This window comes from Arvicola amphibius, chromosome 1 (genome assembly GCF_903992535.2).
Source record: "Arvicola amphibius chromosome 1, mArvAmp1.2, whole genome shotgun sequence".
NCBI classification, from domain to species: Eukaryota; Metazoa; Chordata; class Mammalia; order Rodentia; family Cricetidae; genus Arvicola; species Arvicola amphibius.
The window spans coordinates 139,322,479-139,337,478 of NC_052047.1; the positions used below are offsets into that span (position 1 = coordinate 139,322,479).

Sequence of the window (15,000 nt, forward strand, 5' to 3'; positions counted from 1 at the left end):
TATTATATTATTGCTCACCCTTCCATCCCCCACTCTCTCACATGTGTGTGTGGACACAAGCGCACGCATATACAGGGACTCTCGCCAAGGATAGGAAATGGTCCACGCAGTCCCCCATCTGGGCTAGCTGGGCCAGGAAGCAGCCAGCCATGGAAGCATGCGCAGAGAGTTTGGGGTGAGTTTCTGGATGGGAGCTGCTAACAAGTCAAATGAAGCCAAACAAATGAAAACCATAAGCAAAAGAAAGCTGAGAAACAAACCAATAACATGAAGGTCATGGCAGGTGAGATGGATGTAAGGACCAAGCTGACCACGAAGGGAGAGGAAGAAGAGGCCTGGCCTCTCTCCACCTGAGGAAAGCTAGCCTTTCCCCATGGGGCTGGGGCGGTCTGGTCCCCCGGTGAGAGCAACTCCACGTGAATTAACATGAAGGATGGTACAAAGGAAAAAGAAGCATTGCAAATTAAAAAAAAAAAATACATGTAGCATGTGCCTACCATTTTCCAGATAAGAAGGGGCCGTACCTTCTGACGGGTCTAGGCGGCGGGCCCGCCTCCCGTGTTTGGAATTGTTGTGCACAAACATGTTGTCAGACACGGCCAGCACGTGGCCGTCCACGTTGACTGTTGTCGATACAACGACCTGTGAAGACGAAGTGGATTTGAAAATGGAGTTGGCACAGGACAGCACGGGCGGGCGCCGTGCGAGCGAGATAAAAGCCAGCTCAGAGGCTGTGCTGAGGAGACTCCACTCATTCTGGAACCTCTCCACCAACTGAAGTGCATTCACGGCTTTCTTTTTCTTTTCCTTTTTGGCTAATGGGGGTGGGTTGTTTTGTTTTGACTCAAGATTGCTTCTTTTCAAAAAAAAAAAAAAAACTGCTCCACTAATTAGGGTTTAATCTCTTATTATGCTAACAAGTGGATTCAATTCAGAGAAATATTCTCCTAGCCATTAGCTTCCGAAATACCCCTCTAGCCACTCATTTGAAAGTCTCTGTTTTGATTGATCTGCTCACATATTGATTAGATAGTTTATCTAATTTAAATTAGTTCACTCGAGACTCGCCTCTCCTGAAGACCTAAGAGGAGTGATTCAGCTGTCCCCCAAAAAAGCTTCATAAAATCAGGGTTCTCACTGCTACCCCGGCTACCCCCATTCTATCAGCAGATGCTCTCTGGGTCAACTGTACAATTATGTTTACTGTCTGAGAATGAAGTTCCTTGCCCCTGAAAAAAAAAACTGAATTTGAATTGTGGAAGTGTTTTTCAATCCGGGAAAAGGAACCCTTCTCAAGTTCAAAGGAAAGGTGGCAAGGGTCCAGGAGAGGCTAAGAGCATGTCCAAAGAGAGAGAGAGGACAGAGCAGACTTCTTGGCTGCCTCATGGGAAGAAAAAATGAAGCCACCATACAGAGAGACCACCTTGCTGAAGGCAACCATTCTCTTCTCAGTGAGCCCACAGGAAGAGTCTCAGAAATGGCACACTTCAGCAGACCCAGGCTACAGCAACGGGCTGCCTAGCTGTTATGTTTCTAACACAGTGGGGTCAGTGTGGGGCACTACTTTCCACAGGGCCTGGAAAAGCAAAGAGCTCAACCTAGGTTTAATGTGGGACTTGAGCCTAGATTTGACATAAAGGATGCCCAGCTCAAACACCCCTAGAGCCCCACCCAACCAGGTCCTGGGGCCAGCTCTTCCTGAGAACACTGGACAGGGGAGGGAGGAGTGAAGATTGCCAGATATAAATTGGAGGTGACAAGTCAATGCTACTCAGGCTATAATATCCATCAGTAAGTCTCCTTCAGAAATGTTTATGACAGGGGAAACTGAGGTAAGGGACCCAGGGCATCGGGAGCTCTCAAAAGCCATTGTAACCATCTTTTATAAACCCGAAATGGCACTAAGAGAAAGCCTATTAACAAAATAAATAAAACAAATTGCCTGTAACTGATGAAGGACAAATTAAATAAATAATATTCTTGCCAGGCATAGGATTACACATGCTTATAACCCTAGCACTTAGGAGGTTAAAGAAGGAAAGGAGTAAGTTCAGGGCTAGCCTGGGCTACACAGTCAGACTCTGTCAAGACACAGGAAAAAGTCAAAAAATATTTTAGTTGTAAAAGATAATGACAAGCTTATACGGGAATATGTGTGTAAAGAACTGACTTTTAAACCCTCAGGCCCCATAAGATGATGGTGCAGGGGCATGATATTATACACACCCTCAGATACTGTAGGCAGTATTCTTGAATCCTTTCCCTCCAGTGCCTGCCAGGATAGCAAGGTCTCAATAACATCAGACGGTCAGAACTGAGAAAATGGTCAGTGTATGTTCTGAAAATCTGGCATTGACTTAGGTGCTCCTGATGCCACTATGGTGCCACCTGTAGCCTAGCAGTCTCTGCCCAGGGGACACAAGGGCTGCTCTTGTTCAATAGATCTTCCTGGCCTCCACCTGTATACCCTGTCCTGATCATTGAAACAACTTTGGTACAGAGACCTGACCAGTATCGAGGCATAGACCTGACCAGGATGTGTTAAAAGGCATAGGAAAAGGTAAAAATAAGAATGTTTAATGACACTGACTGTGCTCTGTCACCTATACAAAAACTAGTCGCATGGGGAAAGAGAGAAGATAAGACACATTGCACTGCTGAGTATAGGCCAAGCCTGCAGTGTACCCGCAGGAAGATACAGAAAGTGTGGCACCACTGTAAGCATCAGGTATACCATGATGTGCAGAAGTTCAGGAAAACCTTCTGAGAGGCAAGTTACCTGAGTCACTGTGGTCTCCCAATGCATGGTGGACCAACTGTGACGGATGCTATGCTCCATCATTGGTGAGACAAACAGAACCCTACCACTCCGTCTGCTGTGACCTCCTCTGCCTAGATGGACCAATCTGCCCATGTCTTGTGGTCTCTGTGTATAAACAAAATGGAAGGTGGCCAAGTATTTTACAAGAAATGCTATCCCCAATCACAAAAGTCAATATGGGTCAACAGGGACCTGCTTCCCTGAAGAGCCATGAAGGCAAAAGACAGACATCACATACCTCTCTGAAGAACACACAGAACCCTTCAAATACTGTGAGATACTTGACCAACAAAGTTGACATCCTAAATAATATTCCCTCAGTAATGTAGCTAACCTAGGATTCGTTTCCATTCAGGGCTTGGTTCTTCTAATTTTACAATAAAGATCAGCAAGACAGTCTATCTCATACACAGAGAGCCCCGACCCTGACAGAGCCTTCTGATCATCCATAAAGACAAGAAAACCATGGATGCTGTCAGAGCTAGTAGCCCTTGAAGCCAACGAAAATCCTCTCCCTTGCAGACCAAATCCTCATTGCAAATGGGCATGTGCAAGCAGAGATCAAGAACAGACAAGAGGCAGCTGGACTCTAAATGGAGGAAGTCAGACACCTTGGACCTTGGAGGGTAGGGCCATTTGTAAAGGCCTGTGCTAAGCAAGGGCAGACCCTATATGAGGAGGCTCTAGACACCAAGCACACTAGAGCATTTACATTATGGTTCTTTTCCCACTCGCCATCCCCACACACAATGACAATCAATCAACTGGCCATTCGATCCCTAAAAATGTGCATCTTCAGCCTGGCCAAGCTTTGAGCGCTGATATCAGGAGGCTGTGGGAAACCTGATCCATCTTGTCTTCCTGACTCTGCACAGACTCCTATCTGGCATACTGAAAATACTAGATCACTTAAAAGGCATTTTATTTGTCTATCTCTAAATTATGTATTTAATTTTGGGTGTATATGTGTATAGAAGATGGACCACATAGGTGTGGATGTCCTCAGAGAACAGAAGAGGTGTCAGATCCCCCCGGAACTGGAGTTAGAGATGATTGGGAGTCTCTATGTGGATACTGAGAGCTGAACCCAAGAACAGGAAGCATTCTTAACCACTGAGCCATCATCCAGCCCCTCGTTTGCCTATTTTTATCAAACAAATCAAATCTAGTGTGTTGCTAGCCTTGGGGAACTAACAGAGGCCTCTGAAACATTGGCAGAACGGGCAGGTTGCGCTGGCACCTTGGAGGGATGCGTACCTGGAACCTCCGCATGTCCCGAGGGTTGCCTGCATTCTTCAAGCAGTTCTGATTGCACTTGAGGAAGAACTTTAGAAAGAATCTACAAAAACACAAAGAATGTACAGTTAAGGTCAGCCTGCAAAAGGACAACTTTTAAAAAAAAGGCTTTCGCAGAAATAACAGAAAAGATGCCACCACTGTGCTGGCTGCCATGTAGGGGGCAATACTGAGTGCAGCTGTGGGGCTGGCAGACAGAGGCTCCCGGTCTCCATTCCGAGTGGCAATTTGCACAGCCGTCTGATGACACTACAGATTCCCAAGATTTATAATGACTCTGTCTTTCCAAAGGATCTCATCTTGCAAGGATCCTTGCATTAACTATTAGCCTTTAGAGAGACACCCACCCCAGACAGAGACACCGACATCAGCCTATTAAGATGCAGAATGCCTAGTAAAATTTGAATTTTGGATAAGCAACAATTGACTTTTTAGCATAGGGGTGTCTTACGGTGAATCCATGTAAAAATATCAAAGTTGAAATTCTATTGAATGTGCTACATTTATCCGGAAACCCCAGTTTACAGCGTTTATCTTGCTAAAGCAAATACACCAGCAAAGACCAAGTTTTAAAGCAGCAGGAGGAGTGTGAGAGCACTCAGAATGCATTACACATGAGTATAAAGTAGTCAAAGAATAAATTCAATTAAAAAAAGAAAAATAGTTACAATAGGCTTAACCCTCAGGAAGGGAACAGTGTGGGGTTTCCATGATTTCTGTGGACCATCTCTGTTTTTTTAAGCGACTAGCTGGTGGGTTGGTGTTTCCACCAAAACTCTTGCTCAGACAGAGTACAGGAGCAACCGCCCTGGTGGGAGTGAAGAGGCCAAACATGGCAGCCAGCTTCACCTCCCATCAGACCTGGCCTTATATGCAGCAGAAAGATACAGGAGTCCTGACAGTGCATTGAGAGGCTTTGATGAAAACACAGTCATCCCGTCTTTCCCATTCCCATACAAACAGATGTGCTGTCTTAGTATGAACAGGTGAACACTAGGCAGCCTGTCTGTGAGACCCCCTCATGGAGCCTGTCCCTGCAATATCTCCACCTAGACGCGCAAAGGCCACATCCACAGTGAGTGGAAGGAAGATTCCCTGCTAGCACATCGCCAGAGAGCCTGTGCAGCAAGGCTACAGAAAATGCCTACTCGGTTTTCTCCCCGAACGTCACGTGTCTTATTTGGAAGTGACTGATGTTTTATCGTACTTCATAAAATCACAGTACTTCCTGGAATTCGGTCTTTCATGTTCAGGATTCTTCGTTAGCGATTACAATATGAGAAAATAAAAGACTCCGTGGAATAAGACCTGTTTGTCTTCCCAACACATCCTGGAAGACCCAAGGAGGGCAAAAGAGAATCCCTTTGATGAGGCTGAGAATGGTGAGGCTAAGAATACCATGAGTCCCCGCTACTTTGGGCCAGAATTTACATCTTTTATTAACTCGACTCACCTATACACTTAGCTCACAATGCCTCTTAACACCATCTGCCATCAGCTAGAGCAAGTCACTTGATATTCCACCCACCAATTTTTCCTAACAACCACTGTGCAATTAAACTCCACACGTTCTGCAGAGAGGTAAATTAGGCGCACCTGCGGCCACACTGCATTTGAACTGCATCAGAAAGGGCCTAACAAGGTGAGGGCGCCACAAAGTTATCGTCCTGTCAGGCAATTAGGTTTTCACTTCAGGGACAGCCACACGGCGCAATTATGCCCCACATTACCACCCGGCTAATCTTCTGAGCAGGCGCCGGCGAGAAGCTGCTCATCCGCAAAGGTACCTACGTGGAGCTGGTGTCGGGGACTTTTTTTATTTTGTAAAATGAAACGTTTCTCCCCTTTCTGAGGAGGTTATTCTAAATTCCTTGATGTCGGTTTAGGCAGCTTGGCCCTCTTACCTCTAAGATAGCAGAGTGGGTTTTAAAGACATCCTAAGCAGCCCTGGGCATTCTGGGGCTTTTAACTATCATCAGTTCAGAAACCAGAAGAGTAAGATTGGGTGCTGGGTGCCACGAGCTCACTGAGCACCAGAAGAGTAAGATTGGGTGCTGGGTGCCACGAGCTCGCTGAGCGCTGGTGGGGGAGAGCTGGGAGCAGAAGCGGGCACAGACATCATGCACACATGTTCATGCTTGTTCTCTCTCTTGCACATGGCAATCACAGCTCTTCTATGCAGAGTGTATAACGGCAGTGGTCGTGGGTACGCGAGAAAGATCTACTGGGAACAACCCCTATACAGAGCAGGATCCTTTCCAAGTTCCCCGGCTCCAATGACACAAAGTACACCACAAGCCAGTGCCACCTTGCCAGGCTCGAGGGAAACCTCTGCACACAAGGAGTGCTTATTTTTACCCGTGGTTTGGTTCCTGTTTAATTCTAGGATGCAATTAAGGATTCATAGGTGGGACATGCAGCCCAGTCGAGGCGAGCATGCTGACACTGCGCACTGTTGCGTGGGAGTGGACGCGCTCCATGAGGTGTGCTGTGGCAATGTTTGGGAAAGGGGTGAGAAAACTGAATGCCCACGCATGAGGTCCAATGGTAATTCCCACATCCTTTCCTCAATTACCCTTTAATTGGCTGTTTCCTAAGAAATATCTGACAACCACTTTGCATCTCTCACTTCCAGAGTCTGGTACACAAAGGATTTAAAACTCCTGTTATGAAAGGAAAAAATCCTTCGTATGTCAGAAAATCTTTGGCTTTAGCACCAATAAACTCTTTATTATTGCTAAATGTGGATTTGCTGCTCGATCGCCAAGAGGCGATAAAATTTCTAACCTGTCATTAGTACATTATGCTTAATTGTGTACAGTGTGTTTCCCTGGCATCTGCTGGCCCAACGTCAAAATGACCGTTATGTGCACTAATTCCCTGACCCCATCTTTATTTCCCTAAAGACTCATCATCTTTCACAGTAGGAACCAGAGTAAATCAAGCTTGAAATATAGGCTTTATTTACTTGTTTCTTACAGGCAGAGGGGAAGACAGGGGCTAAACACAAACTGCTCCACACCACGCAATCCCCAGGAATATTTCTCTTGGAAAGACCATGAAAAATTCCAGAAAGTTCTCAGGCAGGAAGTAAGAGGCCATCACTGTGGAAACAGACTTCCCTCAGGGCCGCACAGATTAGGACAGTGGCCCCTACTATTCTCATGATTCTTGGAGGGCTGGTTCACTCTTCTAATGCCAGAGATACCCATGATGCAGGCTGGGAACATGACACAGCAAAGCCTTTGGCTGGAAGGACAGCAAGCCTAGCCCAATAGCTTGAGTTTAAGGTTGAAAAATCCCCTCTTGATGTGGAAGGGTGTGGCCCACGGCACCCAATGAGGAGAGCTCAGAGTTTTGTTTTGATGGTGTTGCATCAGAGACCCAACAACAAGACTCCAATGTTAACATGAATACGGGACCGCAGAGGGATGAAGCTGCTTCAGGAGAGGCTAGAACAAGTAACGGGACCTACCGTTTCCACCGGAGCCCAGCTTGTGTATCCCAGGATAAGGGGCGAACAGAGCCCCCACCACAGTAACTAATTTCAAAGTCGGCTCCATCTCTGTGTGTTTAAGCTATGAATTAGTTCATTTATATTTACTTTTATGAAGCTGATTAACCGAAGCTTCTCTATCTGATGAAAATCATTTTAATTGTAGTGTTAGGCTCCTGTGTAATATCCATTACATTATGAACTGTTTAAATTCTACATGGGTATTGTGTAAATTGGCCCTTTGTGAGCTAGCAGGCAATTAGGACCAAACAGCTCTCCTTTAAACGGCTACAGAACTTTGTGGTGGTGTTCAGGACAATCAGAGACAAAGGAGGCTGTTTAATTGTAATTTAATGGAATATCAAGGAGTCCGTGGCATTAGACGCTGGCAACAGAGAGCAGGAGAGAAAAATTAACTGCAATTATGTTTGATTAAAGCTATCCTTCTCAATAATCAGCAGTCCTGACAGGCCATGGGGCTCTAGTGGGCTCCAGGATGGCAAAAGGTGTTGAGCAATATTAGGGCCAATAAAGGGGATATTAGCATAGCTAATTACAGCCCTGCAAAACCTGTAAAGGGGGCCTCTGTGTATTGTAATGTGGGAAATAATTGGCCAAGGCCGTTATCAATTACATAAGGAATGAATTTGGTTTGTCAGAGAAAAGCTGATGAGATGCCTCTCATCTGACACCAGCCCTTCCTTCATGTTTCCAGGCGGCTCCGAACTCACCCACGTCCATCAAGAGCTACTAGCGGCCAAGTCACTGATAAAATCGGCCTGCCAGCAAGGGTTAGGTAATGAATACCCACTCACCAACACCCCCCAGCCCCCCACACACATGCTGATGTTCTTACCCAGCTGAAGCCACTAACTATACAGTAATGACTCCTTTCCCTCTGGTCAAAGGAAAGCTAGATCGGCTCCATAAAAATGTGGAGAGCTTTGAGGGTACCCTGGTGGCTGAGGAGGACAGGGCAACTTGGAAGTGGTCTCACTGTGAGCCCCTTCAAGCACCTTCAAGCACATGTGACTGTGGTTTATTTGAAGGGTTCAGGTCCTCTGAAGCTCTGCAGTCCTCTACGGGGACTTTTATTTAGTTAGTTACGGGGACTTTTATTAAGTGAGTTCTGGGTTGTCAAGGAATAGACTGTTCCAGAAGAGTTCGAAAATGTGTGTGAGCAACAGAGCACTAGATGGCCTCACCCCAAATGTCCTTGTGAAAGACAATGTGGTCAAGCCGAGCAGTCCAAAGTGCTCTGGCCTCTCGAAGGTTAAGTAGACGAACTCCAAGAAAAGAGCCCTGGCTTCTCAGGATCCCTCGTCCACCTGGTTCCAGTCTGTCGCTAGAGGCACAACCTTCTAGCCCATAGCTATGTGCAGCCTGGGAAACCGGAGGCCAGAAGGAAAAATATGGGTGCTTTTTTTTTTTTTTTATGAGGTGGAGTGGCTCACTCTCAGCTGTAAGTTTGAGCATTTAGTGAGTGATACACTTGAGTGATAGTGGGTAGGGTTCCAGTCCACCATCCAAAACCCCAAAGCGGTTCCTGTGTAAGTCAGGGTGGAATGACGCTGTGGGTTTCAGGGAGGGACACACCCGGCCACTGCAGACAGGCCCCCACAACTTTAGTTCCTGCTCTTAATACATAGTAGCCTGAGGGAGAATAAAGAGGTAGTGCTGACAACCCACCAGAAAACACCACTTCAAAGGCACAGACACTGTGGTGCCAGGTGCTAGAGTGGGGAGGATGAGGAGCAACTGCTTCCGGGTTACCAAGTTTCCTCTCCGGATGAAGAAAGCTTTCGAAGCTAGAGAGAAGTACTGGCCCTGCAACCTCACGAGTGTGCCGAGTGCTACTGAACTGTTCACTTCCCGAATGGGTAATGCTGTGTTATGTCAATTTCACTTCCCAGGTCCCCGCCCCAAAGGAGAACAAGCGTGAGAGGGGGCGGTGCTGAGGCCACTTAGATGTTGACGGCTGTGACCCTTACCTGTTATTGAAATGAAATAGTTAAGAGTCAAATGAAAAGATAGAGCCTTTCAGAGACTTTCCCCTGCCTGATCAGAGAGTGGCCAAGTGATCCTTGAGGTTCCCGCTAATTGCTGGCAAGTCCCTGAAAGCAGTGGTCGCAGCTGTGGTGTGTGCACGCCGGGCCATCAGTCGCTGGAGTATTGACTACTGAGCAATTCTAGCCGATCAGGCCCAGGCGCTTCAGAGACAATGTGCCTCCTTCACAAAACCTGTAATGAGCAGTTCCTATACACGACTACATTCTGCTGACATCAGATCTGTGCACTGAGATAGTACACAGGTCAATACGTATCGGATTTCCAAAATGCGAGGGTCTTAATGTCAGGCCTCTTTTTTTTTTCCCCTCTCACTCCTGCCATTAGCGATGACTGGGCTCATGTTCTTTAATGCCATACAGGAGGAAAATTCTGCTCCATTAGTCTGATTTATTCTTCAAATATGCCATGACAAATTGCCTTAACACCAGACTTATTAAATTCTTGTACATTTCAAGTTATGGGTCTCAGAGACGTGTAGTAGCTCTGTGACGTCATCAGGAAGGGGCCAGAGGGTGACAGCACTGAGTTTTACAGTGCTGACATATATGCTTTGTTGGGGGACACCCTCCCCTGGTTTCTAGGCAGGAGGTCGAGGTGGCCTGACCGACGGCCAGGGAGGACCTGGTATCCACAGGATTTGCTCCCCCATCCCCCAGCAAGCACGGTCCTCTATGTAAATGCAGATAGGAGAGGATTGGGGAATATCCACGGCTTGACTTGCAGTTCAACAATGAGTGGCCTTTGTCTGGGGATCTGGCTCTGGTGTAGCAGAGCCCGTCTCTGGTGGACTCGAGCTATTTTACTTCCCTTCGCTGTGGTAACCACACCGCATTAACAATATTTGTACTACAATCGCCAGGGGACCCACTTCCCAGATTCTATCACTTCTTTATCTCCTGACAAATACCTCACTATCGAACATTATTAGGTTTAGAAAATTAACCCTTCGCGCTCCACAGCCAGACCAGGCCCCACCGTCCCTCCAAAGAGCCTTATCGCTAAATTTCTGCTATAATGGTTTTTCTGTTCATCACAATTTCAACCGCAGCTGTCAAGAGGCACTTGCAGATACTGTGATCTTGTACTTTTGCGATGATTCTCATTATAATGATGCCAAAGAGATCTGATGGGATTTAATGGTTTTGCCGGCCAGCTCGATACCCACTTCCACGGCAGACCTGCGCCACGTGCTTGGCGCAGGGGAATCTGTAAGGCTTGCATTAAACTTTTCCGGGTGGTTTTAATGTGTTCAGATAAGTACAACCCAGGCAACACTCTAAAAGCGAGCGTACCCAGACCTGCAGGCTTCCTCCGTGCCCTCCTCGGCTGGCTGTCGACATTCTAGTTAGTGTTTTCTCTAACAGTCCCTGATATTTTGTGATAGTTTTGATAAGGTTATCTGTTTAAAAGAAGTCAACTGCAGAACACAAAAGAAACGTGAAGTGCAGTATATTTATAGAGGGGGCTCTTGTTTCAAGTACCTATTTCCCATTCTCCCTTTACCTATTTCTCTATTTCTAATGGGCAAAGCGCATTGACATTATTTCCCCAGCAGATCACTAGCCCTGTCAATCAGTCTGTATTTTGTCTTGCGCTGTGGGCTCATTAAAACAGCTTCTTCTCTCCCTCTGGACACTGCTCTATTTGCCAGCTCTGATCACGAAGCTCCTTATTTAAGAAAAATGCCAGCATCACTTGGCTCACATCAGATACACCCCTGACTTGTTGCCAGCTCCAGGGGAGACTTTTGCAGGTTGAACAGAGATTAGGCAGCCCTGCTTGCGGCTGCAGGCCTCTTTCTACATCCATGGGTGTGTTTAGAGGACCTCGCATCAAGGCTCCCCTTTTCTGGACGTCCTGACTCCTACTAGCCTAGACGCTTATTTCCAAAGCTGGGAGGAGGCTGGGTTTGGGTTTGTTGTTGTTTGTTTTTATTTTTTTCAGCCTTCAAGTGGAAAAGATCTTTTTCATCTTTTCCTGCTTGATGTACATTTATTTCCTTCCATGCACATCAGCTTGCTTAATTAAGAACTATCCTCTTTGTAGGCTGAATTATTAATAAAAAAAATCACATTTTAAATCAAGCCTGTGCATGCACAGAGGATGTCAGTGTCGAACCTGCCTATGCTGGCTCTCTAGCCTTTTAGGTCCTGATTAAAAACTTATTAAAACATTATAAATGATTAATGGGAGCACAGCTCTGAGTGGCAATTATTAGTTTTAATGCAGGTAATGCAGCTTAATGAGGGGCACATGTGCGCGAAGCCTTAACTTCATTACTCCTGCGTGTCAACATATACAAGAGAGATGTGTGTACAGGGCATCCATTACTCGGAACAGCACCGAGCCCGCTCCCTTCACCTCCCTTTGTTGATGAGCCAGGAGCCATAAATTAATTCCATTCAGGGGCTCAGGAAGGACCAAGGTGTTAAAATCATGATAAACCCTGCTCGCCTCCCCATGATACCATGCAGCTCCTGGCTGGAATCTCACATATTATCTCTTAAGCAGTCGTGCAGTATGTGGGAATGTTTCATTGGCATCTTTGTAGGATGTCATTGTCTGCTCCGAAATGAGATCCAGGGATACCCCAAGCTGACGGGGTCCCTTTCTAGTTTCATACGGGTTGTGGATGAGATAAGCTACATGTAGCAATGTCAGATCCCCATGAATATGGTTTCCCTAAATCTTCACGTATGATCCTGATGTTCTTCCTAACACTTTCTCTCCTGCGGGGTGGGTTTCTGGAGAATGCAATCAGACAGACAGAAAGGCAAAGTAGCCCCAAGAGTGGACTGCAAATACAGAAGGAGACACCAGGCAGGACCTGGCTGCAGTGTGGAGTGGCAGGGTAAGCCAAGCTGGGGATGCAGTGGCTGGTGAATAGATGCATTTAGGGTGCTGACAAAGAAGCTCATGCAAGTCGCCAGCTCCATCTGGGACCCTCCATCCTGGACTTGCCTTAGCCCACAGCTGGGAAACAGACCACTGGGCCCAACTTCACACGTCACCTTTTATTTTCTGGTTTTTTGACAAGCAGCTTGATCCAGGCTGATCTCCACTATCTGTTTGAAGAGTCTTCAGGACTATTTGCATCATTTTATCGCTAATGTATAATATATGGCTCTAAAGTGAGCCCGGGCGCTGTCTTGTTACTGAGCATAAAAAAGTAAGGGCAATAAAGACACATTAGTTCTCTGGAGCACAGCGGCTATAATGCAAGCAAGAAGGTTGCTGCTTAGAGTTAAGAGGAGGCCTTTCTGCCTGACTAAGACAATGGAGGAGTAAAGAAAATGTCAAATCAAGAAAAGCTGGATTTAGAGATGAGGCAGCCCGGAATGACGTTGGGGCCATATTTTGTGAAACTATAATGCAGTTGGCAGCAAAGACCCGTGTTTCTGATTCATCCAGGGCCGCATGGCAAAGCTTTGTCAGTCTGTGCAAGGTATAAATAATTCAGGGTGAGAGATGGCAATTACAGGGCCCTGCACAACCAAAATGAATATTTTATGAGGACTAAAACTGCTCTGGAATGAATCATACACACGGAGTCACACATGGCGAGTGGGCTCATACACGCCAGCCCTTAGGAGAGAGAAGCCCAGGCCTTATCTCCTTTCAGAGTGTTGACTATAAACCTGGAGAATGGTAATAAGCAAACACCAAACAGGCTAGCCCGCCGGCGAGCCCACTCCTTGCTCAGGATAGGCACTTAGTCCCCAAGACACATAGCAGGGAGGTGCTGGCCCAACGCATAATGTAGACACTCTTGTGGTACATTCCATAAGTTTGGCTTAAAGGGATTTTTGAATCAGCACCGAGTCTCCTTCATTGTTTCAACGACTCAAACTATTGGCAGGTGTCGGCTGGGACCTCCCCTTCCGCAGAACTGATCTGCGCTCAGGGGTAGGGAGGAAGGCCAATGTTGTCCCTCAGGGGGTATCTCCAAGAGCTTAGGAAATGCTACGTGCAAGCTCTACGTGCCTTCAACGTGATTCTCATCACCCTCCCCACTCAAACCATGTGCTCTGGCTCCTCCTGAGTGTTCAAGACCTGAACCGTACACGACCAGGGTCCACTGACTAAGGAGCCAAGACCATGCCTTCCGTAGCCACGTAGCCACGACACAGGCAAAAGCCGCTGCCTACATTTTGAAAGTAGGTATAGTGGTAGGAAGGGAAGGGGCAGCTATAGAGACCTGAAAGAATGGTTTCATCTGTTAGGTTCCCTCCGAATGCGCTCCTGGTGAGTTGCTAGAACAAACAACAACATTGTTTGTGGCCACCGAGGCCCAGGCCCACTGCTGAATAGCTATTGTGTTTGTCCAGCTACTGATACCTGCGCCTTTGTGGGGAAAGAAGGCCGGGCCGTGACATCAGCACAGCACAAGTGCCCCTCTGTGCGAGTCCCAGCACGGGCCCGCCTGCAGCGGTGGGAACCCAACACAAGATCCCTCTGAGAAGGTTTTCTTTAAATCCAGCTCTGATGCACTGTTTATGAAAACAAGGCTATTAGGTATATTAATAATTTGATAAATAGGGATTTGCCCTTAATTATTCATGAAGAACATTTGGCAACAGTAAAATTATATGCGCAGAACAGGTTTATAAACCAGCTAATTATAAATTAAGTATGCAAGAGAAAATTGCTAACCTTGAAATTAAAATATTTTATGATTCTGCAATTACAAAAAAAAAGGTAGAGAATTATCAAAACCCCAGTGTGAGCAAAGAATACTGTAGCTCTGTACAGATGGCAGCATGCAGGCCAGAGGAGTGACAGAAGAGGTGGGTGGGGAAGGCCCCGCCTCCCCCAGCAGCCCCTGGAGAGGAGGTTTGCTCTTCCCAGGGCAGCTTTCCAAGAGAATAGAATCCGAAAGGACACCAGTTCCCCATTACAGAGAGGCCCTGTCTGGGTACACCTCTGCTCGCTGTCAAATCCCTGGCCCCTGAACACAGAGGCATGTCCTCTGTCCACATGGCTATGCTGCAACCCACATTGAAACCTGCTGGCTCCCCCACTTCACTGCCGTCCTGCTGGGATGAGATGTGGGGTTCAAAGAACAAGATTGGAGCCCATGACTCAGAAGTGTGGTCCCACTGATGCCCACTAGAGGGCTTATCCACTGAGGAGCAGGAGAACACCAAAGTAGGTGGACACTAGGTCAGGACCCTGCACTGTAAGACAGGGGACAGAGCCGACCCCACCCCCCCCCCCCCCCCCCACCCCCAGGAGGAGAACTATCTCACCACTCCTCTCAGTCCTCACTACAGAGCACAGCTGCCTTGTCAGGAGCTCCATCTACTTCTCCCTCCAA

The 15,000-nt window shown here is 47.0% G+C and overlaps 1 protein-coding gene across 12 annotated transcripts in view; it reads right to left on the reverse strand.

Moving 5' to 3' along the window:
- The window catches only part of Ebf3 (EBF transcription factor 3), a 116,948-nt gene that overhangs the window by 33,716 nt on the left and 68,232 nt on the right, over positions 1-15,000 (reverse strand). For 6 of the 12 annotated variants that reach the window (XM_038333730.1, XM_038333762.1, XM_038333745.1 and 3 more), the window contains 2 exons: positions 4,079-4,160; positions 525-642 (listed from right to left, as the gene is read on the reverse strand). In XM_038333730.1, coding sequence (XP_038189658.1) covers positions 525-642; positions 4,079-4,160 — 200 coding nt within the window. Of the gene's footprint in view, positions 1-497; positions 643-4,078; positions 4,161-15,000 lie in introns of all 12 variants that reach the window. The other 6 variants (XM_038333754.1, XM_038333738.1, XM_038333691.1 and 3 more) reach the window with 1 other exon arrangement.